This window comes from Pelobates fuscus, chromosome 12 (genome assembly GCF_036172605.1).
Source record: "Pelobates fuscus isolate aPelFus1 chromosome 12, aPelFus1.pri, whole genome shotgun sequence".
Taxonomy (NCBI): domain Eukaryota; kingdom Metazoa; phylum Chordata; class Amphibia; order Anura; family Pelobatidae; genus Pelobates; species Pelobates fuscus.
In genome coordinates this window covers 97,439,669-97,465,537 of record NC_086328.1, presented here as the reverse complement: position 1 = coordinate 97,465,537, position 25,869 = coordinate 97,439,669, and the positions used below count along the sequence as shown (strand labels likewise).

Below are 25,869 nucleotides of genomic sequence, written 5' to 3'. Positions count from 1 at the left end.
ATGCGTAACTAATTTCTCTCTCTAAACTCCCACAATTCGAACGGATTACTGTTAATTACCCTGGCTTGACTCACAGATTGCTCCTCTTGTTACTTCCTAATTAACTGATGGATTTAACTTATGCCAAAACCAAATATGTTTTAAAGGACTTTCCCTCTTGTTTTGCCTTTCCTTTTCTTGGACTGATTACCTGGTTGTAATTGTGTTGGATACCTGGCTCCTTCTTACATGAAACACTGCTCCTCTTCTGTGTTACAGTCAAAGACTCACAATTACAAAAGTAAGTTATATAACTGCTTACTCTTTGCTTTGGTGAAATCATTGTTGTTATTATCAGGAACTTTTAAAATGCAACTTTAGTGTAAAAGGTCTGCCTATCCAGGAGAGCTTGTAATGTTTCCATCTCAGAAGGCCCATTCGAATTTCAGATTACTTATTTTCCTAGTTTTACACCAGAATTGTTTTTTATAATTTTTTTATGAATTTTGACCCCCGCAAAAGAAAAGACACCTGCACCACAGTCCACTGTTTCACCTGCAAAGTTTCTGTGTGATCTGGCCTGAGCTTCTATACTCCAGTGCAAGGTTACTATTTTTCCTCCCACGCTACAGGACATTCTTCATCTTGTTTCAGCTGGTTGTTTCTACAATATACAATCTGAGTTCTCAGAGTTGCCAAGAAGAAGCCTGTTTGTTACTTCCTCTTGGTCTTTCAGATATATTACTATTTATTTGTCAGGATCGGGACAGGGATCCAACACGCAGAGTACGAACAGGAGAGATGTACGTATACCGGACCTTAGAATGGCCGGACTAACGTAAGGAGAAAGCAAAGAATGGTCAGAGACAAGCCAAGGTCGAGGGAACGAGAGAACAGGTAAGCGAGAGACAAGCCGAGGTCAAAGGACACGAGAGGTAAACAGGAACGATAGTACAAGCCGAGTCAAAACCAAATAGAACAATAGACATAAGAGCACTGAGGAACCAGACAAGCTAGAACCACGACAGGGCAATGAACCCTTACACACATCCCTCTTTTATACCCTGGTTCTTTAATTGATGACTCCGCCCTTGCCGAGCCCTGATTCGTTGTTCCGAACTAGATTGACAGGTCGGGATGTGATTGCCATTATGACGTCGGCTCCTGAGCGTCGTGTCATAAAAGGAAGCGGGGCTATCGTGGCTGGCGTGAGAATGACTATGAGAGCTGTGAGGATTGGATGAATCAGCCCCCCTGAGAGAACGGCCGTCGGGAAGTCTAACCTCCTCCGAGGTAGAGACTTTAGGTACCCTGACATTATTGTCCTCTATAGAGTAGTTGCTCATAGAGAATTGCCAAAGGAATGGAAAGATAGAATATCCCATAGTAACCTAATACCAGTGCAGTATATCCTGCATTGTCAGTGGATGTGCTACCAAAGCTAAATCCTAGCATTTAGTAGAGTAGTTAGTGGTGCAGATTAAGTGAAAGAAACCCACGGATGATAGTGTGCCTGAACTGCTACACTTTCAGTGCCAGAGACATGAGGGCCATATTGTCACATGAATGATAGTTGAGGTGTAGTGGCCATACTCTTACTGTTGTTTTTAAAAATAAGGTGCTTCACTGGGTATCCCCACTTCTATACATTTAAGAGTAAAGTTAAAGTTGGTTACTTTTAGTTTAAGGAGGTGAACCTCTTTGCATAAGGCAAGGTGTTCATCAGACTGAGCATTGTGTATAATTTCATGCATTTTGTCTTCTGTGGTGGTATTGGTGCCTAAATCCAGTAACTCATTCTTGAGATTAGTAGCCAGGGAACACATGCAAAATAAACATTTCTAAGGTCGATATTGCCTTTATGAGGCAAGTACACATGTTCAAGAGCCTTAACTGAGTCTGAGGCCTTAGTCATCTTGCTACCAATCTCTAGAAATTTGAACCTGGGCTGAAATTGTAGAAGACTTAAGTGTTTTGAGGATTCCCTCACAGAGACATCTTGAAGACAGACCATAAACATTTCAGGTGAAATGAATGGATTATAAGGGAGCCATATCTCATGATACTTCGGGGCATACCTAAAGAACATCCATATTCATAGACTCTGGCCCCTGATATTTTTATATTTTATTTCAGATGTTGTTGACCCATGCAATTTAACTGTTTCACATGAATTAAATCTGCCACCAGTATGAAGTCCCTGAATTCATCATATATTGGCCAATCAAAAAGTAGCTTTTTCATATGTAAACTAATAATTACATTGTATATGCCTCTTATTGTATACGTAACAGTACTTTCTGCTTTCCAAAACATGCTTGAAAATCTTTCCTGGTAAACATTTGAAAAATAAATTATCAAGAAATAATAATTAAGATCATATCATAATGACTGTTGGCAAAACCAGAACAAATGATATTGTACTAAACAAAGATGATAAAGGACAAAGACTATTGACAACCTAATGAAAACCACAACTGAGGTAAAAGAAAAGTCACTTGTAATTTATTCATCAAGGTACTACAATAGGATATTGCACTACATATATCTCTGTGGTAGACTGCGTTCAATGTTCTTTGACAAAGATTATAAAGATATTCTGAATTGTTTTATATTATTTGATTGTGCCAAATAGTAAATTTACATTCTTTGTTTTCAAGATAAGGTACAACATATTTTTTTCTTATTGAATATGCAATTGTTGTTAAATAGTCATCTCACCTGAAATTATTACTGCACATATCACATGCCTCCTGTAGTTTTCAAATAAAGTTGCCAGATCAACATAATTTTGTGGAATTCATATACATTTTGCATTATGTCCAGGGATTCAAGGCACAGACCCAACAATATGTAGAGTTCATGAGCTCTAAGTATGAAATCAAGTAAAATAATTATGGTGGTTCCTTTGTGATCAATTGATTCCATCCTGTAAACTCTTGAATTCCATATATTTACAGGCTGAGCTGTCAAACCCTTCCCACCAGAATGTAGATACCATAGCAGTCTGGCAACACATCTCTAAAATTATAAAGGTGGCAGTGCGTTATGCATATATTTTAGATGGAAATTATATATTGTAGGGTAAAAGCAAGAATGAATTCAAAACTGCATTAACACAGTTAAAGGGACACTCCAGGCACCCAGACAACTTCTGCCCATTGGAGTAGTCTAGGTGCCAACTCCCACTACCCTTAACCCTGCAACTGTAAGGGTCAAATATAATATGTTAAAGTTTTAATTTTTTTCACATTGAAATTCGCCAATTTGGTAATGTTGCCTTTGAGACCATATGGTAGCCCAGGAATGAAAATCACCCCCATGATGGCATACCATTTGCAATAGTAGACAACCCAAGGTATTACAAATGGGGTATGTCCAGTTTTTAGTAGCCACTTAGTCACAAACACTGGCCAAAACTGGTGTTCAAATTATTTTTTTGCATTTTTCACACACAATATTAACACTAAATTTGGCCAGTGTTTGTGACCAAGTGGCTACTAAAAAGACTGGAAATACACCATTTGCAATACCTTGGGTTGTCTAATTTTGCAAATGGTATGCCATGATGGGGTAATTCTCATTCCTGGGCTACCATATGGTCTCAAAGGCAACACAACCAATCTGGCGAATTTCAATGGGGAAAAAATGAAAAATTCAACATGTTATATTTGACCGTGTAACTTCCCAAAACGTCATAAAACCTGTACATAGTAGGTACTGTTTTACATGTGAGACATTGCTGAATCATAATATGTGTATTTCATTGCAGTAAAAACAAACAGTATTACGACATTCACACTTAGAATGTCACGTAGAACTAAAGATTTTTTTAAAAGAAATTCTTATTCCTCCCGTTGTTTAATATTTTATTCATATTAAATTATGTTTCATACCTAAATATTTGATGTTAAATGAAAGCCCTGTTTCCCCTGAATAAAATGATATATAATAAGTGTGGGTGGCACATAATATGAAAGAGGCGTATTACATCTGAACAGACATATAGCGCAAATTCAAGTTTTTGTTTACGTTTTGTTTTGATCACAACGTGTAAATTTGGCTCAGTCCTTAAGGGGTTAATGAATAAATAAATAAAATGCATTCCTTTATTTACCAAAAAAAAATAAAAAATCTTAAAAATATCCAAAGCAAACAGACATCAGGCATATTAACTTACATGAAGGCAAGGAGACAGGTTTGCAGAGCCTGTGATAAACTTGTTTCATACCATACATACTTTATCAAGATTGTGATTGTGATTAGTGCAACTAGATTTAAAGGGAAACTCCAGTGCCAGGAAAACAATCCATTTTCCTGGCACTGCAGGTACCCTTTCCCTCCCACCTCTCATCCCCGGTTGCTTACCTGGGACCCCGTCGATGTCCCTCGGCGGTGGTTTCGGGTCAGCGTCACTCCTCCCAGTAATCGCGTCAGCCGGTGGGCGAGAGTGATCCCGCCCGCCGGCTGAGGAAACCTAATTGAGCGCCGCTGGAGGTCCTTACACAGCGTGAGGACGTCTAGCGACACTCTAGCAAAGAAAATCTTTGCTATCAACGTGGAAGTGCCCTCTAGTGGCTGTCTAGTAGACAGCCACTAGTGGTGGAGTTAACCCTGCAAGGTAATTATTGCAGTTTATAAAAAACTGCGATAATTACAGTTGCAGGGTTAAGAGTAGTGGGAGTTGGCACCCAGACCACTCCAATGGGCAGAAATGGTCTGGGTGCCTGGAGTGTCCCTTTAAGATCAGTCTTAATTGTTAACAACCAACCCGGCCAACCCGGCTGTTAATTAAAGGGATACTCCAGGCAGCTAATTGAAGTGGTCTGGGTGCTGTGACCCTTTTGCACTTAGTGCTGCAATGTAAAACAACAGTTCCAGGGCTCTAAGCCTGCCCTCTATGGCTGTCTAACAGACAGCCACTAGAGGGCTTCCGGGATCCAAACCGACCTTTGGGGTCAGTTATCTGATGCTGAATGTCCTCACGGACCTCCAGCGTCAGATTTTCCCCATGGGAAAGCATTGAATAATGATTTATTTATGTTAATGTCATGTATTGCTCTTTCATCTGAGGTTGTTTTTACCTAATGTTAAGACCTGCTGTCGAAACAGATGATTACCATTATGCCCTCAGAAAAAAATGGGGAATTGGGGGCACATTCGGAACATGCATTTTTAAGTAGTGGTGCTGCCATAAAGACCAAAACATATACACAATTTACAGATAAAGGAACAGTGCACACACAAAAGCAGAAATACAGTTTTAGATTATACAAGGTCACTTAAAATTACTATTCTTAGCAAACAAATGGGGATTCAGTTACACTATTAGTGCCTCTTTGGATGTGACCACAGGAAAGCATAAATTGAGGAGTCTCTGGAAGCAGTTTAAGCTGCAAGTATTGCACATTAGCATGTTAATCTTCCATTTTAAAATTAGTTTAGGACCCACCAATGTTTGGGTGCTTTGAAATAGTGGTGGGCTTACTACAATATGGCCATATGTTGTAACTGAATTCCTGTATTCAGATGCTATATTTTGAGATAACTGCCACTATTAATATTTCATGGTGCTAGCAGTGCCTGAGAATAAATACTATTCACACATTAGTGAGACAGGAAGCATAAGTATTGCTACTATAACTGCTGTATATCCATTCCAGAATATTTAAATATAATTCTATACCTTACATCGGAAGAAGGATTCAGCAAATACTTATCCTGTACCCGTCATTAGACCAAACACGAGAGAAATGGGGTTTGACTGCAAGGTGGACGAGAGGTAATTGAAGGCCTCAATTGTTAGATGCATGCAAGCTATACTCTTTTTCAAAATTATGATTAAAAAAAAATTGTATATAAATCGACTGAATTTGGACAGCTGTGTGCAAATACATATTTATGTTTTTATACTTGAGTAATATCATATTAGCAAAGAAAATATGAAGAACATACAATAAGCTTAGCAATAAGAATATAAAAAAAGATTTCACCCGTATGGTCCCTGTCCTTGTCATCACACCAGCTCACGTTTTCGGGGGAACAATGCTTCTTGATGATTACTCTGTCTACCCCCACACTTCTTTATTTCGAGCTTCAATACCAATAACAATAAACCAATAATCTGTCCTTTACATCTCTCATTCTATTGTGTCTCTCTCTTAACTGCATTATCAGCTGCTAATCACTTTGCCCTTGTTTTGTATTTTCTAATCATTTGCATGAATAAGAAAGCAGTCAGGATCGCTGAATAAAGAACAAAATGTCACACACTTTGTGCTAGACAAAATGCACCAGGTGAAAGAACAGCCATCTTTGTGCATATTGTCTGTTCGTTTTATCAGAAGTTTTTAAATCATAGGTTACAGTGACCTGGTAAATGTCATATCGTGAGGAATTATCATTTTAAACCCCAGTGCATAGTAAGAATGGCATTGTTTAAATAATTATGCACGGCGTCCTAGCTGCCAGAACCACTAGCATTGAGATTAAACTTTTATGATATTGTTAAAGGGACATTTAAACTTCCTGCAATGGTTATGTTAACTTGAGTCCCCTGACATTTAGAACAGTTTGATATAAATCCTTTTCCTGGCATAGGGGGATTTTCCTGGCATAGGGGGATCTCCCTTTCTTGTCTGCATTGATAATGCATGCTTTATGGGTTATTCACATGGTGAATTCCAGGTGACTTTCAAATTTAAGGCCAGACTAGGTGATCTGAAAGCATAGCTGACGGAGATACTTTTTCCAGTTCAGCTATTTAGATCTTAAATTTGAAATTCACTTTGAATGTGACTTCAGTGAATAACCCTGCTAGTGAATTGGATTCTGACATGATTCTATTACAGGCCTGCACAGCCTGTGGCCCCCCCAGATTTGTTGAACTACAACTACTATTATTCCCTGGCTATCTGTTTCATGCAAAGAAACATGGGCGTTGGCTATCTGTTTTATTCAAAGAGTCATGGGTGTTGTACTTCAAAACATCTGGGGGATTGAAGGTTGTGCAGGCCTGTTCTATTACACCTGCTTTAAAGTACAGAAACATAGGTACTCTAGGTGACCTGAAAAGACTAAGAATAGGGAACTTCTGATGGCACATTAACATCACAGCCAATCTTGGTTTTAGGAGTATATTTAACATCAGTGGGCAATTAGCTCCTAACTCACATATTCCAAAAACCCTTCCATCACACTCTGCCTAAGCTTCTAGGTAGTCTAAGCATGCTACTTCTTGATAGTTGCATTATTAAATTTTTTCCCTCGACCTCTGCAAAGAAATCCCACCATCCCCTTATAGGAAGCCAATCAAACCCAAGACAACTAGATAACTATGTTTTTACTTAGATATTAAGATCTCCTTTACAGGGAGTACTCCACTCATCCCCAGCAGCAGGAGTGGCACCAACCAGCATAATTCATCCTCTTATCACAAGGTTTCCCAAGCTCCAACTGCACAGAGGACACCAATAATCCTCAGAACCAATTTGTTCTCCTCCAGCATCTCCCCACAAAGCAAAGAGGAAATTTAGATAAAGGGAGTTCTGCTTACAAGCATGTGATAGTCCCTTATTTTGCAAAAGTAAAACCAAAGCTGCAGATTAATGTTTACTCACAATGTGTATACTAGTACAAATTTTAGTTTTGCACAGATAAGCCTAAATATCTGTTCTGACCTTCCTATTTGAACCAGCAATGATATTAATACTGCAAATTAATGTTTTCTGCTAGTATGACACTTTATCCATCTGCATATAGTCAACGGAATTGCAAGTGCTTCCTCAATGTCATCTGGATATACCTTATAGAGGAAACTTTAAGGGGGCATTCTAGCAACCATAGAGGGGAGAAAGGAGCAAGAGGGCTCAGCACACTAATTACAAGAGGAATTTTATTGTCCGCTACAAGAGCAATCTGTAATACCATTTACAGTACAGATACAGTAAGTCCATGTGGACACATTATTTCCTAGAAATCCAAGCAGGGTCATTATAAAAGCCTACAAACATGGTAACAGACCATTTTTATTTATATTTAATGTTACATTTCCTGTTTGTGAAGAAAATTGTATTGTTACCACATCTATTTGCTAGCTACCATGTTTTAAATACATGTTGACATGAAATATAAAATGTATTATTATTTTTTTCAACATAAATTACTTGCTAGTAAATTGTTTAATATTAATAAAGCATGATTAGAGCTAATTCAATTGAAACAGTGTGTTTATTATGCAATTTTTAACCCGGTTTGCTTCATTAAGATATCTATACAAAACATTTTGCAGCATTTAGGGTAGTGATGTGGCACGCCGAGCCCTCTTTGTGGGCACGTGGCCATAGATCACCGGGTGGGAGAGAGGGGGCGCTGACGCCGGTCGGCAGCAATGCAAAGTAGGAACCTGCCTGCCCAAAACGGCAGGCGCCTACTCTGCTTTCATATCGTGAGGACCCCGGAGGCAGGGGGAGGGATCTGGGAAGCAATTATCCTGTCCTCCCGCGAGCAGGCTGTGTGGAGCATTGCCGCACGTTACTATGACAATGCTCCACACAGCATTCTGCGGAGGACAGGAGAGCTGCAGCAAGAACCTTCAGAGAACTTACCACCACGGACTACCAGGGCTGGCTGGGGGGATAAATATTTTAATAATGTATTTTTTTACAATTTATTATTTAAAAAAAACAAAAAACACATTTGCTACCTGCAGCACCCCCCTCACACACAGCACCCTTACCCACACACAGCACCCCTCCCCCACACACACAGCATCCCTCCCCCACACACACAGCACTTCTCTCCCCACACACTCAGCACCCCCACACACACAGCATCCCCCATGCACACACAGCACTCCTCACACACAGCATCCCTCACACACACACTCCGCACCCATACACAAAAACACATACACTGCACCCCTCAATACAATATATGTGTGTATGTGTGTGTGTGTGTATTCAGCAGTCTGTATGTATTCAGCAGTCTGTGCGTATTCAGCAAACTGTGTGTGTGTATTCAGCAGTCTGTGTGTGGGTATTCAACAGTCTGTGTGTATGTATTCAGCAGTCTGTGTGTACTCAGCAGTCTGTCTGTATTTACTCAGCAGTCTGTATGTGTGTACTCAGCATTCTGTGTGTTTGTGTGTATTTAGCAGTCTGTCTGCATGTGTATTCAGCGGTCTGTGTGTGTGTATTCAGCGGACTGTGTGTTCGTATTCAGCAGTCTGTGTGTGTGTATTCAGCGGGCTGTGTGTACTTATTCAGCAGTCTGTCTGTGTGTGTATTTAGCAGTCTGTGCATGTATTAAGCAGTTTGTGTGTGTATGTATTCAGCAGTCGGTGTTTGTTTGTGTGTGTGTATATTCAGCGGACTGTGTGCATGTATTCAGTGGATTGTGGGCATGTATTCAGCAGATTGTGTGTATGTATTCAGCGGTCTGCCTGTGTGTACTCAGCAGTCTGCCTGTGTGTGTGTTTGGCAGTCTGTCTGTGTATTCAACAGTCTGTGTGTGTGTATTGTATGTATGTATTGCATTTGTTGGAGATACTAATAAATATAAGATTAATTAAATCTATAATTGATATCATTATTTATCATTTGTATCATCGAACTCTCTGTTGTGTTCTTCTTTTAAAACAAAAGATGTTAATTAGTTCGGACAACTGTATGAGTTGTTTTTTCTAAACCTTAACCTCAGTATTCAGGTTTAATTGCCGTGTTGGCACTTTGAGGAAAAAAAAGTCGGCATGTATTGCAGTTTGGGCACTCAGGCTCAAAAAGGTTTGCCATCACTGATTTATTGTATCATCTACTTGAGGAGTAATGTGAGAACACATCCAGCAGCAGACATAAAAAAACAGAAGGAGGGGATTTAAAAGAAGCAGTATAACGTTAAAATGGTATAATGGATAAATTGTTATAGGAGTTATAAAGATCAGAGTTAATTGTCACCAAGTTAATAGCCATGAGAGACTGGGTGGCAAAAATTGAGTAGAAGTCGTGTAGAACAGGGTTAAAAGAGGAAGTATGGGAATAAGAGGAACTTTGTTACCAGTTCCACTAAAGTTATTTCTTTGCATTTTTGTTACTTGCATTTGCATTTTTGTTACAGTGAGATGCCATGGGAAATGCAAAGTTTTCTTTTTAATGTTTGGCACATTGCTACCCTGGAATGTTGTTGAGGTGGCAACCTAGATTCTGTAATGTTATTGGATAGGACCGCTTCTGTGGTAATAGGATTGCCCTATTTCCGTTTTAAATTATTAAACTCCAATGCATAAAACCTCAACAATAACACCTGTTTTGTTTAGTCTAGTAGAATATTTGAAGACAGTGTTTGAGTTAGTATGCTGAGTATCTTACCTAAGATGGTCAGCATACTAATTCAAACACTGTAGTCCTTATCCCTGCTATTCTCTAGTAAATAGCAAGAGGAAGTAGACCAGCCATTGGATCTTAGAACCTTTAGTTTCAGGATGGGCAATGCCCTTGTAAGTGTTAGAAGCCATGACACTTGAAAAACTTTTTAATACACCCTTGTTTCACGTTCAGTTAGAAGTTGTATGGCAAACTGTTGTCCTTCCAGAATATCTTGAACAATACTTGTGTATTGTGTAAGTGGAGCTGAGAGTTAGGATATTGTCCAACATATAAAAAACACTGCTGTTACTGATGACTTACAATTATGGTTTTTATATTGACTACAGTGTAAAGGGACAATGTGGGCATCCAGACCACTTCATCTCATAGAACTGGTTTTGGTGCAGTATCCCTTTCCTCCTTAGCCATTCAATGGGAAACATGGCAGTTTCATAGAAATTTCAATGTTTTCAGTACATGGCTAAGACTGCCTTTAGTAACTGTCTACCTGACAGAAACTTGAAGTGCTCCCTGCTGTTTGACTCCTTGAAACGATGCTGTACTTCCTCACACTTCGCATTGGGACGATCAGCATCCTTAAAATCAACATAGGAGAGCATTGATTCAATCCATTAGCCTCCACCCCCTTAGTGCTGAAGTTGGAGGAGGCAGAGATGGAGCCAAGTGCCAAGGGGCATCGGCACTGGAATAAGGTCAGTGTAAAAAGGGAACTGTCACACCCTGTTACATTCTGCGGATATTTCTTGTCATGGCTTCTGATTTCCAGTACACTTTTTACAATTCGTGTTTATTTTTTTTTATTCATTTATTTTCTGGTTATCTAGTCTATGTTTGGTTTTCTTTATGCTGGGTTTTATGAGTTCATTCCTTTAGTCTCCTGGATTACTTTAAATGTTAGTTTTTTGTTGCCACACCCGTTCCTTTTTCATTTATCCTTTTTGTCTCAGTCTGTTCCTGCTGGCAGTGGTCTCATTCCTCTGCCCCTTTCCTTGCAGGTAAGTACTGTGTGTGTTTTATTGTTTTAGTCATGCATATCTAGGCAGTTAGGACTCTCCGTAATTGGAGTACATCTTGGCCATTTATCTATGTCTAAATCTCCAATGTTTATTACATATATAGTACTTTGTTAATTCTCCTCTTGTTTTGCCTTGTATCTCTTGTCTTGTTTTATTTTATCTTGTATTCACAGTTAATGCACAGTTCTGTCCATGTTCTGTTCTTGTATCCATCATGTCTTGTGTACATGTTCTTGGTTATGCTTTCTGTCCTGCTCCGGTTCTGGGTTCTTCTAGTCTTGTCTTGTCATTTTGTATGGTGCCTATTCTAGTCTTGCCTTGTTTCTAGTACTAGATACATATCTGCATATTATCAAGCTCCTGGGATCCGCAGAAGCTGCATCAGGGCCCTGGTATGTGGCCGCACAAACATTGGTGCTCAACACCAGGGGGCATGTGGTTACCCTGCATCAGACCCTGATTATTAATTTCCACACTGTTACTCCTACCATCATCAGACATACACGGGTCCCGGTCTCCGGACCGCCACCCGTGACAGGAACTTAGTATTCCTAACACTATAGTGTTCCTTTAATTTGTTTTTAAAAAGTTGATACAGTGTAGAATAAATGTCTTACAAATAAATATAATAAAGACAGTTTAAGTATACTAGACTGGAGATAGCTTAAACAGTTTAAATTTCTAAATTGTAATATCAACAATATTTTGATGTGAATAACTAACAATAAGTATCAATATTTTCAACTCTAGAGCTCTTTTTAAATAATGACAATAAACAACTATATATTAGTTAATCAGGTTAGATAGCCCAACGTCTGATTCAACATTTAAAATGCTATTCACATGGAAAATGGATGTATAGCTATTGTTTTAAATGTCCATAAATTAAGGCAATACAGAATGAGAACTACCGATGACCTGTGGCTCTCTCTTAATAATTGAAAAGGTAAACCATTATTACAGCTCTGACAAGTTTCATATGCAAGAAAAATCCTATTGATCTTTTTAGCAACATACTCAAGATAATGCGTGCTATTTTTATGAGCATATTTTGTATTCATGTATGCTTTTTTTTACTTCCAGGCTAAATAATAAAAAAATTTAAAAAATTAGCAGTAAATTGCATAGCATTTATTACATTGTCTCCATTAAATTCAATATGTATTCATTTCAATTATGTATAATATTGTCATATTTTCCAAACCATTAGATGCTTTGATAGTGGAACTGAGCAAATCAACTTCATCAAGTTATTTGTATTTCTCTCCCTCAATGTTATCTGATCACAAACTCTGATTTACTTTATAATTATGTCCTACCTCGAAGTAGTTTTTGTTGTCCAGCAGTCTGAAGAATAAAACACAAAGTCCATAATAAGAGATTTGTGATTTCTGCCATGCTAGTTGCTGGCTCAAAATGCAAGCAGTGTTAATGAACAACAAGAGCCTGCCTTCTTATAGGTGGAGATTCTGGCAGAAGCAATATGCTATTAAATCAGTATTAGGAATAGGCGTGTTTGGTAAATTAGGTAAAAAAAAATTCTCAGCAATCCAGGAGGGCACATACAACCTGTGTGCTCTCAGTCAGGCTCTATATGCATAAATCCCAAGGGAAATTATTATGATGACTTCATTTTTACGAATAAATCCAAAGTATTTGACCTGTGCATTATCTCAAGTCCTTCAGTTGCTCTTAGTGGTACTAAAAATCTCTATTTGAATTAGTTTTTTTGGGATAGTGCCCAGGTATCTTTTTTGGTTTTTGGTTTTATTAATATATTTAGGCTAAAGAATACTACAACTCTGCCACTCAAGAGTAGTAGCATTTTGAGTGCAAGGCATATGTCTGTGTGTCAAAAACAAATCAGTAGCTTGCCCTTTGGTAAATCCCTGCTCAGGTATATATATATATATATATTTTTTTTTAAATAACCATATGAGGGTACTCTAGGGGTTGATTTATTAGCAGTATTAATAAGTGGGCATCATGGAAGAAAGACTGTGATGCACTGTTATTGGCTGACTTGCAAACATTCTCCATATTTAGACCTTCCAGCAATCCGGTTAGTCATTTTGCTACAATGTTGTTTTGATTAGGTCATGAGTTTCATCCTTTTTGTTATTGTTGAGATATGCTATCATCCATTTACAAATGTCCTTGAGTGCAGTTGTGATGGTGGCTGCATTTTGTCTGTGATCCTTTGGAGGTCCAATTTAAACCAGACAGTTGTCAGGGCATGTGTAGAAGTGTAGACTTCTTAGGAGGTCTGAAAGGAGTTTGCTATAGCTGTTAAACAATGTAAGAAATAGTGATGTTACACAGGTTCACTTCTTGAGAGAGGTTGATCTGGAAGGAGGTTATCAACTTTAGTGCTAGGTCTTTGAGGCCTGCTTGTTCCAAAATTGGATAGAATGAGAGTTCCATAGTTATCTACATCTAGTAGGTTTGATATATCTTCTCTTATTTTTAACAGAAATATTTTGAGATCTACAGTGTTGATCTACAGTGTTGATTTCTTCCAGATGTTGTTGGCACGTATTTGTGATTACTTTTTATGTAACTTAGAAATGTAAAGTTCTTCAGTAGGGGCTTGGTCATGAGGTGTTAGTTTTCAGAGTGACTGATAAAGTGGATTAGCCTGGCAGAGGCACTTAGTGTGCACTGAAGAGGGGAGAGTTGGGAGAGCAGATGATCAGTTAGTTTTTATTGCAGTAGTCATGGCAACATATGAAACAAGGACATGGATGAGTTGCTTAGTGGTATCAGCACTCAGAAATGGACACATTTTGGAAATATTACATAGGTGGTTACAACAGGGTGAAACCAATTGGGTGTGGAGGATGAAGGAAAGATTGGATTTGAGTTTAACTCCAAGGTAGTGGACTTGGGGTGATAGGGAAATTGACTCAGTCAACAAAGATCCCTTTAGTGTGCAAAAACGGCACCTCAGAGGGCATATGATAGCATTATACAAATATATTCAGGGGCAATACAAACCATTGTCCAGAAATCTATTCATAAATAGGACTATACATAGGATGAGAGGTCATGCATTTAGACTGGAATAAAGGACATTTGGACTAGGCAAGATAAAGGGTTTTTTACAGTAAGAACAATAAGGATGGGGAATGCTCTGCCTGAAGAGCTGGTTTTATCAAAGTCTATACAGATGTTTAAACAACAGTTGGATAAATACTTGCAAACACATATATACATGGATATAAATGTTAATATGTTAGGTAATAGCATCTTGATCTGAGGAGATATCTGACTGCCATTCTGGCTTAAAGTAGGATATGTGTGCACTTTTGGAAGCACTTCAGACTAGGTGTTTTGCCTTCTTTTGGGTCAACGAATGAGAGAATAATGCAGCGCACTCAGACTACAAAAAAATACAAAAAACAAAGAAGGCTACTAAAATGCCTAACTCAGTATAAATATGGGGATTTGGTTCCACCATATGGTCATATGTTGTTAAGCCCACCACTACTTTCAAAGTACCCCATTATCGGTGGGTCCTACACTACACTGTGGGAGACAAAATAATAGTAATCGTGTTATAAATAATATAGTGTTAAATACTAGTAAGAGCATAGTGAGTATACAAACAAAAGTGATGAAAGCAATTAAAAGCAGTGTTAAAGCTAAATAATTAATGTGTTAGTGCTGAAAATGAGTATACTCACTAATGCAGATGACTGTGCTCACTGGAAAAAATAATAAAGGTGACTTGACTACTGATAAACTCCTCCTTAATATACACACCTGTGGCCACCTCTAAAGGAGACTCTGAAGCTGGGGGGGCCTGGGCAGGGTGCTTAACCCCTAAGGAATCTGGTCTGGACTCCAAATATAGAATAAACAGAGAAAGGATAGGGGGCACTCCCGAGACCTGAATTTTGCATGAAAGGTGCTGCCGCTGTGACCAAGATTTCATGAATGAGAGAATAATGCAGCGCACTCAGACTACAAAAAAATACAAAAAACAAAGAAGGCTACTAAAATGCCTAACTCAGTATAAATATGGGGATTTGGTTCCACCATATGGCCATATGTTGTTAAGCCCACCACTACTTTCAAAGTACCCCATTATCGGTGGGTCCTACACTACACTGTGGGAGACAAAATAATAGTAATCGTGTTATAAATAATATAGTGTTAAATACTAGTAAGAGCATAGTGAGTATACAAACAAAAGTGATGAAAGCAATTAAAAGCAGTGTTAAAGCTAAATAATTAATGTGTTAGTGCTGAAAATGAGTATACTCACTAATGCAGATGACTGCTCACTGGAAAAAATAATAAAGGTGACTTGACTACTGATAAACTCCTCCTTAATATACACACCTGTGGCCACCTCTAAAGGAGACTCTGAAGCTGGGGGGGCCTGGGCGGGGTGCTTAACCCCTAAGGAATCTGGTCTGGACTCCAAATATAGAATAAACAGAGAAAGGATAGGGGGCACTCCCGAGACCTGAATTTTGCATGAAAGGTGCTGCCGCTGTGACCAAGATTTCATGAATGAGAGAATAATGCAGCGCACTCAGACTACAAAAAAATACAAAAAACAAAGAAGGCTACTAAAATGCCTAACTCAGTATAAATATGGGGATTTGGTTCCACCATATGGCCATATGTTGTTAAGCCCACCACTACTTTCAAAGTACCCCATTATCGGTGGGTCCTACACTACACTGTGGGAGACAAAATAATAGTAATCGTGTTATAAATAATATAGTGTTAAATACTAGTAAGAGCATAGTGAGTATACAAACAAAAGTGATGAAAGCAATTAAAAGCAGTGTTAAAGCTAAATAATTAATGTGTTAGTGCTGAAAATGAGTATACTCACTAATGCAGATGACTGTGCTCACTGGAAAAAATAATAAAGGTGACTTGACTACTGATAAACTCCTCCTTAATATACACACCTGTGGCCACCTCTAAAGGAGACTCTGAAGCTGGGGGGGCCTGGGCGGGGTGCTTAACCCCTAAGGAATCTGGTCTGGACTCCAAATATAGAATAAACAGAGAAAGGATAGGGGGCACTCCCGAGACCTGAATTTTGCATGAAAGGTGCTGCCGCTGTGACCAAGATTTCATGAATGAGAGAATAATGCAGCGCACTCAGACTACAAAAAAATACAAAAAACAAAGAAGGCTACTAAAATGCCTAACTCAGTATAAATATGGGGATTTGGTTCCACCATATGGCCATATGTTGTTAAGCCCACCACTACTTTCAAAGTACCCCATTATCGGTGGGTCCTACACTACACTGTGGGAGACAAAATAATAGTAATCGTGTTATAAATAATATAGTGTTAAATACTAGTAAGAGCATAGTGAGTATACAAACAAAAGTGATGAAAGCAATTAAAAGCAGTGTTAAAGCTAAATAATTAATGTGTTATGCTTGTTATGCTTAGGGGTTAAGCACCCCGCCCAGGCCCCCCCAGCTTCAGAGTCTCCTTTAGAGGTGGCCACAGGTGTGTATATTAAGGAGGAGTTTATCAGTAGTCAAGTCACCTTTATTATTTTTTCCAGTGAGCACAGTCATCTGCATTAGTGAGTATACTAATTTTCAGCACTAACACATTAATTATTTAGCTTTAACACTGCTTTTAATTGCTTTCATCACTTTTGTTTGTATACTCACTATGCTCTTACTAGTATTTAACACTATATTATTTATAACACGATTACTATTATTTTGTCTCCCACAGTGTAGTGTAGGACCCACCGATAATGGGGTACTTTGAAAGTAGTGGTGGGCTTAACAACATATGGCCATATGGTGGAACCAAATCCCCATATTTATACTGAGTTAGGCATTTTAGTAGCCTTCTTTGTTTTTTGTATTTTTTTGTAGTCTGAGTGCGCTGCATTATTCTCTCATTCATGAAATCTTGGTCACAGCGGCAGCACCTTTCATGCAAAATTCAGGTCTCGGGAGTGCCCCCTATCCTTTCTCTGTTTATTCTATATTTGGAGTCCAGACCAGATTCCTTAGGGGTTAAGCACCCCGCCCAGGCCCCCCCAGCTTCAGAGTCTCCTTTAGAGGTGGCCACAGGTGTGTATATTAAGGAGGAGTTTATCAGTAGTCAAGTCACCTTTATTATTTTTTCCAGTGAGCACAGTCATCTGCATTAGTGAGTATACTCATTTTCAGCACTAACACATTAATTATTTAGCTTTAACACTGCTTTTAATTGCTTTCATCACTTTTGTTTGTATACTCACTATGCTCTTACTAGTATTTAACCCGTTAACGCCGTTACGGCGTTCCATGCCGTCCCCATTATAATGGGCTTTAAAGCCGTTGCGGCGGCATGGAACGCCGTAACGGCTTTGAGCCCCAGGAGGTAAGTTATACTTACCTCCGCCGCGATCCTCTTCTGGGGGGCTGCCTGACAGCCCAGGCAGCCCTCCCACGGCAAATGAGGCCCCCGGGGGCCATGTGATCGCTCTCAAAGAGCGATCACATGGCCCCCTATAGCTGGCTATGGATCTGCCTGCAGGGGGACTGTCTAAAATATCAGACAGTCCCCCTGCTGGTAAGAAAGTATAAAAAAAGAAATTAAACATGTTAAAAAATAAATTGAAAATATTTTTATATATATATAATATGTATATATATTATATATATATAATATATATACATATTATATATATGTAACGTCATACAAAGTGTATTTTAATATTATATATTAGCATTAAAATACACTTAGAATGATGTTACATATATATAATATGTATATATATTATATATATAATAGATGTACATATATATATTATATATATATACGTATAATTAAAATAATAAATAAATAAAATAATAAAATAAATAAATAAAATATTGAAACAAAATTTAATATAAATTATATATTCATATGTAATTTCATTCTAACTGTATTTTGTTATTAATGTATATATATTGGTAACAAAATACACTTAGAATGGCATTCTATATATATCTATCTATATATAAAATACAAATAACCGCAAATATATATATATATAGATAAATACATATAATTACATAAAAAATTACATTAGTATACACGTAGCATTTAAATACATATATATGTATATATATTAAAATTCTACATGTATATTTAAATAATCTTTTAACATAATTATGTGATTTGATTAATTAAAATTTGATTGACATGCCTGACAACACAGGGAGAAAGTGCAGAGAATTTAATTTGCAAGCACTATATTTGACCCTGTAATACTCCACGACACCATAAAACCTGTACATAGGGGGTACTGTTTTACTCGGGAGACTTCGCTGAACTCAAATATTAGTGTTTCAAACTGGTAAATTGTATTACAACGATGATATTTTAAGCAAAAGTGACGTTTTTTGCATTTTTTACAAACAAACGGCACTTTTATGGACTATATTATTGTTGTAATATGTTTTACCGTTTTAAAACACTAATATTTGTGTTTAGTGAAGTCTCCCGAGAATAACAGTACCCCCCATGTACAGGTTTTATGGTGTTTTGGAAAGTTAGAGAGTCACATATAAGGCTTGCGTTTCATTTTTTTCACATTGAAATTTGCTAGATTGGTTATGTTGCCTTTGAGAGCGTATGGTAGCCCAGGAATGAGAATTACCCCCATGATGGCATACCATTTGCAAAAGTAGACAACCCGAGGTATTGCAAGTGGGGTATGTCCAGTCTTTCTTAGTAGCCACTTAGTCACAAACACTGGCCAAATATTCGTTTTTTGCTTTTTTCACACAAAAACAAATATGAACGCTAACTTTGGCCAGTGTTTGTGACTAAGTGGCTACTAACAAAGACTAAACATACCCCACTTTCAATACCTTGGCTTGTCTACTTTTTCAAATGGTATGCCATTATGGGGGTAATTCTCATTCCTGGGCTACCACACCGTCTCAAAGGTAACATTACTAATCTGGCAAATTTCAATTTGAAAATGGAACGTTCTATATTTGACCCTGTAACTTTCCAAAACAACATAAAACCTGTTAATGGGGGGTACTGTTGTACTCGTGAGACATCGCTGATTACAAATATGTGCATTTTGTTGCAGTAAAACCTAACAGTATTATGACATTTACAGCTAAAATGTGAGGCGGAACTACACATTTTTAAAAAATAAATATATTTCTCACAGTTTTTTTTATTTTATTCATAATAAATTATATTCCATATATGAATAGTTAATGGTAAATTAAAGCCCTGTTTCTCCTGAACAAAATGATATATAATAAGTGTGGGTGCATATAATATGAAAGAGGGGAACTACGGGTGAACAGACATATAGCGCAAATTCCAGTTTTTGTTTACGTTTTGTTTTGATCAGAACGTGCACTATTGACTCCGTCCTGAAGGGGTTAACACTATATTATTTATAACACGATTACTATTATTTTGTCTCCCACAGTGTAGTGTAGGACCCACCGATAATGGGGTACTTTGAAAGTAGTGGTGGGCTTAACAACATATGGCCATATGGTGGAACCAAATCCCCATATTTATACTGAGTTAGGCATTTTAGTAGCCTTCTTTGTTTTTTGTATTTTTTTGTAGTCTGAGTGCGCTGCATTATTCTCTCATTCATGAAATCTTGGTCACAGCGGCAGCACCTTTCATGCAAAATTCAGGTCTCGGGAGTGCCCCCTATCCTTTCTCTGTTTATTCTTTTGGGTCAACAGCAGAAATCAAATGTAAGAAAGGCTGAACTTGATGGACGCATGTCTCTTTTCAGCTATGTAACTATGTAAGATAGAGTAGTCACAAATTGTAGTAGAGCTTGAGTGCATTAGAGGGAGCTCAGTGTAGCGGAGCCCTAGCCCAAGCAGGGACTCTTCTCCACTGGATCCACCAAAATATAATTAGGAACAATAGTTTGTTTATTGTCACATACACGGCTTTTATGCCCAGTCTCATGCAAGGGGTTTTACATACAATAATGCAGGAGTTTCAATCCCAGGATCCTCTGTGCCTGAGAGATGATTGCCTGAGAAAACACATCTAATTTAATTATCTCCCAGCTACAGAGAATCCAACAAAATATCCTGTTCCCCAAAAGTACCTCAACCATACCACAGAACCCCACGAAAAGTACATTCCCCGATAGCTCTGATCTGAGTGTCCAACATATCCAAGAATGACTCAGATCGGTTTGGCAGAACGGAAATCGTGGTAAAGTTTTGACCAGCCAGACACGAGGCGCTAGCCCAAAACAGTTCCAGGGAAATTGGTGCCCTGGCCGGTCTCCGTTCGTGAGGTTCTTGTACGAACTCCATACAAGGGACTTTCTTTATTTTAGGATATTTATGTTTGGTTGTTCATATCTCCCGAACGTCGTTCATGTAGGTGGATGGGAAATGGAACGGGCAGCGGTCTAAGGTTTACCAGCGTTCGCGCGAGTGCCTAGCCGAAAAGAGTTCCAGGCACTCGACGACCAAGTACCGCTGCCCACGTTCGGGAGACAACCACCCAAGAGAAGCACTTATTAACTGGTTTCCTTTTGGTTTCACAGTTAAGTTGTTGGTGTCAACGTTGTAATGGGGCACAGGGGTGATCCTCGTTCGGGATACAAAAAGATTCCATTCGTATGAAGTCTCCAGAATGGCCAAAGAGGAACCACACGTAGGGGGGAAACACACGAAAGGTGGAAGCTCTGTTACAGGTGGTACGGTTAGCCGAAAATGGGGAGTAAAAAGTGTCTAGCAAGTATCCATTCCGCTACACTCAGTCTTGGACATATTGATCTATAAGTTGTGGTATGACCATCCAAGAGGAAATGACAGATAAGCAGTCACTGATATGAGAAAGGACAGAGTTAAAAAGGTTGGGGGGGTGTTTTCCCTTGCCCTCATCCCTTCTTTCTCAAAGCCCTGCAAACAATGCCTCCCTTCACACTAACCATCAGATTAATTTCCATAAATTCCATGGGCCTCAACCCACCCACTAACGTCACCGACCATGGAGGCGGATATCATCATCGTACAAGAAATGCACTTCACGAACAGACGCACCTTCATCACAAAAATTCTAGCAAACAGTCTTAACCCCTTCCTCCCCAAAATCATACACCTAGACAAAGTCTGATTCATCCCCAGGTGTCAAGCAGCAGATAACACGTGCAAAACATACACAATTTGGTATGCCCTTAAAAGTCATATTACCACGGCGATCATCTCCCTAGACAATGAAAAGGCATTTGATCACCTCTTCTGGCCCTATTTATTTCAAGTACTAGGATTTCCCCCTAACTTCCTCAACATTATCAAATTGCTCTACGACTGCCCACGAGGACACCTCTTAGTCCCAAACTTGGTAGCACGCTCCTTCACGATCAATAACGGCACTCGCCAAGTGTACCCCCTCTCCCCTTCCTCTATGCCATCTCCCTTGTGCCACTGTTACACGCCATCTGCACCCACCCTAATTTGACTGGCGTACAAATCAGACAAGACACATACACAGTCGCAGCATCCGCAGACGACATCCTGCTTACACTGACGAACCTGGTTAACTCTCTCCACATCACGCTCGTACTAATAACTTGCTACGCCACCCTTACAGGGTACAAAACGAATCTTTCAAAATCCAAACTGATTCCACCGATTCTAGACGACACACAACTATGTGTCATCAGCGCCACTTTCCCACTTAGAATCACACAGAACCCTCTCACTTACCTAGGAATTCATATATCATCCAACCTAGAAGAAGAATACTCTTTAACCCCTTAAAGGGAAACTCCAGTGCCAGGAAAACAATCCGTTTTCCTGGCACTGGAGGAACCCTCTCCCTCCCACCCCCCAATCCCCAGTTGCTGAAGGGGTGAAAACCCCTTCAGTCACTTACGAGGGGCAGCGACAGGTCCCATGTCGCTGCTTCCTCCTCCCCCGCCGCTCCACCTTCTGCTAACGTCGGCCGGTGGGCGAGACTGATCTCGCCCGCCGGCCGAGGAGACCTAATGCGCATGCTCGGCAATGCCGCGCATGCGCATTAGCGCACCCCATAGGAAAGCATTGAAAATGAATTTCAATGCTTCCCTATGGGGAATAGAGCGACGCTGGAGGTTCTCACACAGCGTGAGGACGTCCAGCGATGCTGTAGCACAGAAAACCTGTGCTATGAAGCAGGAAGTGTCCTCTAGTGGCTGTCTAATAGACAGCCACTAGGGGAGGACTTAACCCTGCAAGGTAATTATTGCAGTTTAAAAAAAACTGCAATAATTACACTTGCAGGGTTAAGGGTAGTGGGAGTTGGCACCCAGACCACTCCAATGAGCCGAAGTGGTCTGGGTGCCTGGAGTGTCCCTTTAAGGACACGTGTGACATGTCATGATTCCCTTTTATTGCAGAAGTTTGGTCCTTAAGGGGTTAAACTATACACCACTGATCTATATCGACGGAAGGTTAAATAGCGCAAAAGGAGGAAAATATATATGTATAGCGAGCATACACAATATAAATAGAAACAAATAGCTGCAACTCACTGGGAGTCCTGGTGAGATCTCCTAAGTGCTAAATAGGTAATAAGGAATGGTGAGTGCGCTTACAATAAATAAAATACAGTGTTAATCACACTTAAAAAATCTGAAGGGCATATAACACATTTGATTAAAATGCGATTAAAGTGCTATAGTGCTTTAAGAGATTTACAAAATATGTGAAGTGCCAAAGTGCATATATGTGCAGACAAGGGATATCCAATATAAATAAAAAAAGGACTGATATACTTGCAGAGCTTCTGGAACAAAAAATACACGGCTCTGTAATACAAATAATACAACACCTAGTGCAATATGTTTGTACAGTGCAGAATTAACAATAAATAAATAAGTACCTCACTCACAATGGTGGAGTGGTTGAAGTACCACCCCAAACTATCAGGCTCCAGGGAGGATCAGCCCCCAGTGATCGTGGGATCCACTCAGTGTAGAAAGAACGTGGGCCAGTCCGGATATGTGTAAACCAAGAATTTCTTTATTACCAATGCATAAAAATATAAAACACCAGTCTCCTGCAACCTGCTGCCGATAGTCCGAGAAAGAGAGAGAAGGTCTATAATCAGAGTGTCCTCCTCGCAACTCAATCCTCATGGATACACGGATACACGGTGTAGGTGCAAAAACTTCCGGATTGTTCGGCATCTGAACAATCCGGAAGTTTTTGCACCTACACCGTGTATCCGTGTATCCATGAGGATATTGGATATCCCTTGTCTGCACATATATGCACTTTGGCACTTCACATATTTTGTAAATCTCTTAAAGCACTATAGCACTTTAATTGCATTTTAATCAAATGTGTTATATGCCCTTCAGATTTTTTAAGTGTGATTAACACTGTATTTTATTTATTGTAAGCGCACTCACCATTCCTTATTACCTATACACCACTGATCAACGCAACCTACACAGACTTACAAAGATGGCAAGCCCTAAACATATCTTGGCTAGGCCACGTTGCAACGATAAAAATGAATTTGCTCCCACCCTTCTTAAACCTCTTTCAAACCTTGACAATCCCCTGATATGAAAAGATTTAAAACGGCTCCAAGCCGCCATCGACAAATTCATTAGGAACAATAAGAAACCAATAATCAGATGCACCACAATGTATTTACTGACATCACACGGAGACCTAATCCTACCCAATTTCGAACAATATTTCCGTGCAGCACAACTGGCGCAACTTCAGCAATGGCATTCACCACCGGGGGAAAACGATGGGTAGATTTGGAGCACAATATCTTGGGATGAGACCTCAACACACACTACATGTGGGTCCCCCAGACTTACGGAGCACTCCCACCACCCACTTCACCAGCAATAACCCACACCTTAGCCCTATGGGATGCATTGAAAATGAAATATGACCTTTCCTCTTTCCTATCCTGACTTACTCCCGTATATAGCAATCGCCTATAAGTACCCTGAAGTGGTTGCTAGGGGTTCGTCAGTTTTTACCCGAATGGCTAAGAGCAAGTGTGATTATATCTCACCGTTCGGTTCTCAGTTCGCCTAGTATTCCAGAGTAGATGAAGTGCTCAAGCTGAATTTCCCCAAAGCAGTAATCAGGTACCCAAACATCAGCTGAAACATGATGAAAGGTGTAACAGGAATCAAATTTTATTGTGCCACACTGGCTTTTATGCAAGTTTCAGGCATGGGGAACACCGAACGAAATATAAACAAAAATCAAACCAAAGGTTGCACGAACAAAGGTAGAAAAAGGCTGATTTTCTCACACCTCTTTCCCCCAGGGATGACCACCAAGCACTTTACTAACTTCGACAATCGAGCCATATCGAGATTGCTCCACTGCTCCGACATTCTAAGGTCATTGAATACTCAGACCTAACCAACCCTGACCCCCTACGCACTTCAGATCACTTTTGCTACATGCAACTGTGGGATCTGGCTAATTCCACGATAATCCGACAAGTCCAACCAACAACATTCGAAAAACCCACGCAAAAAGGACAAATCTCAATGATTTACATTACACTAACCATGCATATCTCATAACTTATGCTTCCCTACATAGCGGCGTGGCAACGTGACCTGGGCCCCCCCAAGGAACCCAGTGACTGGCATGAAATATGGGAAACAATGCTCTCCCTGACAACATGCATCACACATAAAGAGCAAACTTATAAAATGATTTTCCATTGGTATCTCACACCTGACAGACTGCACAACATATGGAGAACACCACCAACCAATGCTGGAAGCAGTGCGGGGAAAATGGACGTTTCTCCACTGTTGGAGGGACTGCCCAAAATTCAAACCTTTCTGGACACCAATTCCCTCTCTACTCAAGCAGGTCATCACCACACCCGTTCTGACCGAAACATGGACACTGCTACTGTCCAGACCAACAGACTCCTTCAGCAGGAGTGAAAATAAACTGATAGCCCGACTAACACTGGCAATGCGCCGAGCAGTTGGAGAACTATGGCCAGACCAACGTAAACCCAACCTAGAAACAGTAAAATGTAAAATCCGAGAAATGCACCACTTAGACAAATTGACAGCCCAGATACATGACACCCCAAAAACATTTCACAAAATATGGGACCCCTGTACAGCCAGTGGCTTCTAACCAGAGAACAACCCATCACAAGACACCTCTATGGGGTCACACGGAAGGTACACACAGCCACTCCACCTAGCTATGCCACAGCCAATGCACCCCATTGCTGAACCCAGGACCAAGCCATATAGTCAGAATAGTCTCCCTCTTTATTTTTTATCTCTCTCACACTCTCTCTCCCTTCCCCCTTTCCACCTCACATCCAACATCTATCCTGCTCCCAGGGGGAAGGGAGGATCGCAGGGGATGGTGGCTTCCGGCGAACCGGTGACCCTACTTTTCACCACCTAATCTCACTACAGATATGCCTCTCTCTGTATCCTACCTCGAAACGCGGCTTCTCAACGTGACCGTTGTACATAGTTCCTCAATTATACCTTCTCGTTTA

The 25,869-nt window shown here is 39.6% G+C and overlaps 1 protein-coding gene across 1 annotated transcript in view; it reads right to left on the bottom strand.

Annotated features, from left to right (window-relative positions):
- The window catches only part of LOC134578518 (mucin-5B-like), a 144,203-nt gene that overhangs the window by 117,354 nt on the left and 980 nt on the right, over positions 1-25,869 (bottom strand). Inside the window, exon 2 of the mRNA XM_063437502.1 lies at positions 10,849-10,936. Within this exon, the coding sequence (XP_063293572.1) occupies positions 10,849-10,936 (88 nt within the window). The remainder of the gene's footprint in view (positions 1-10,848; positions 10,937-25,869) is intronic.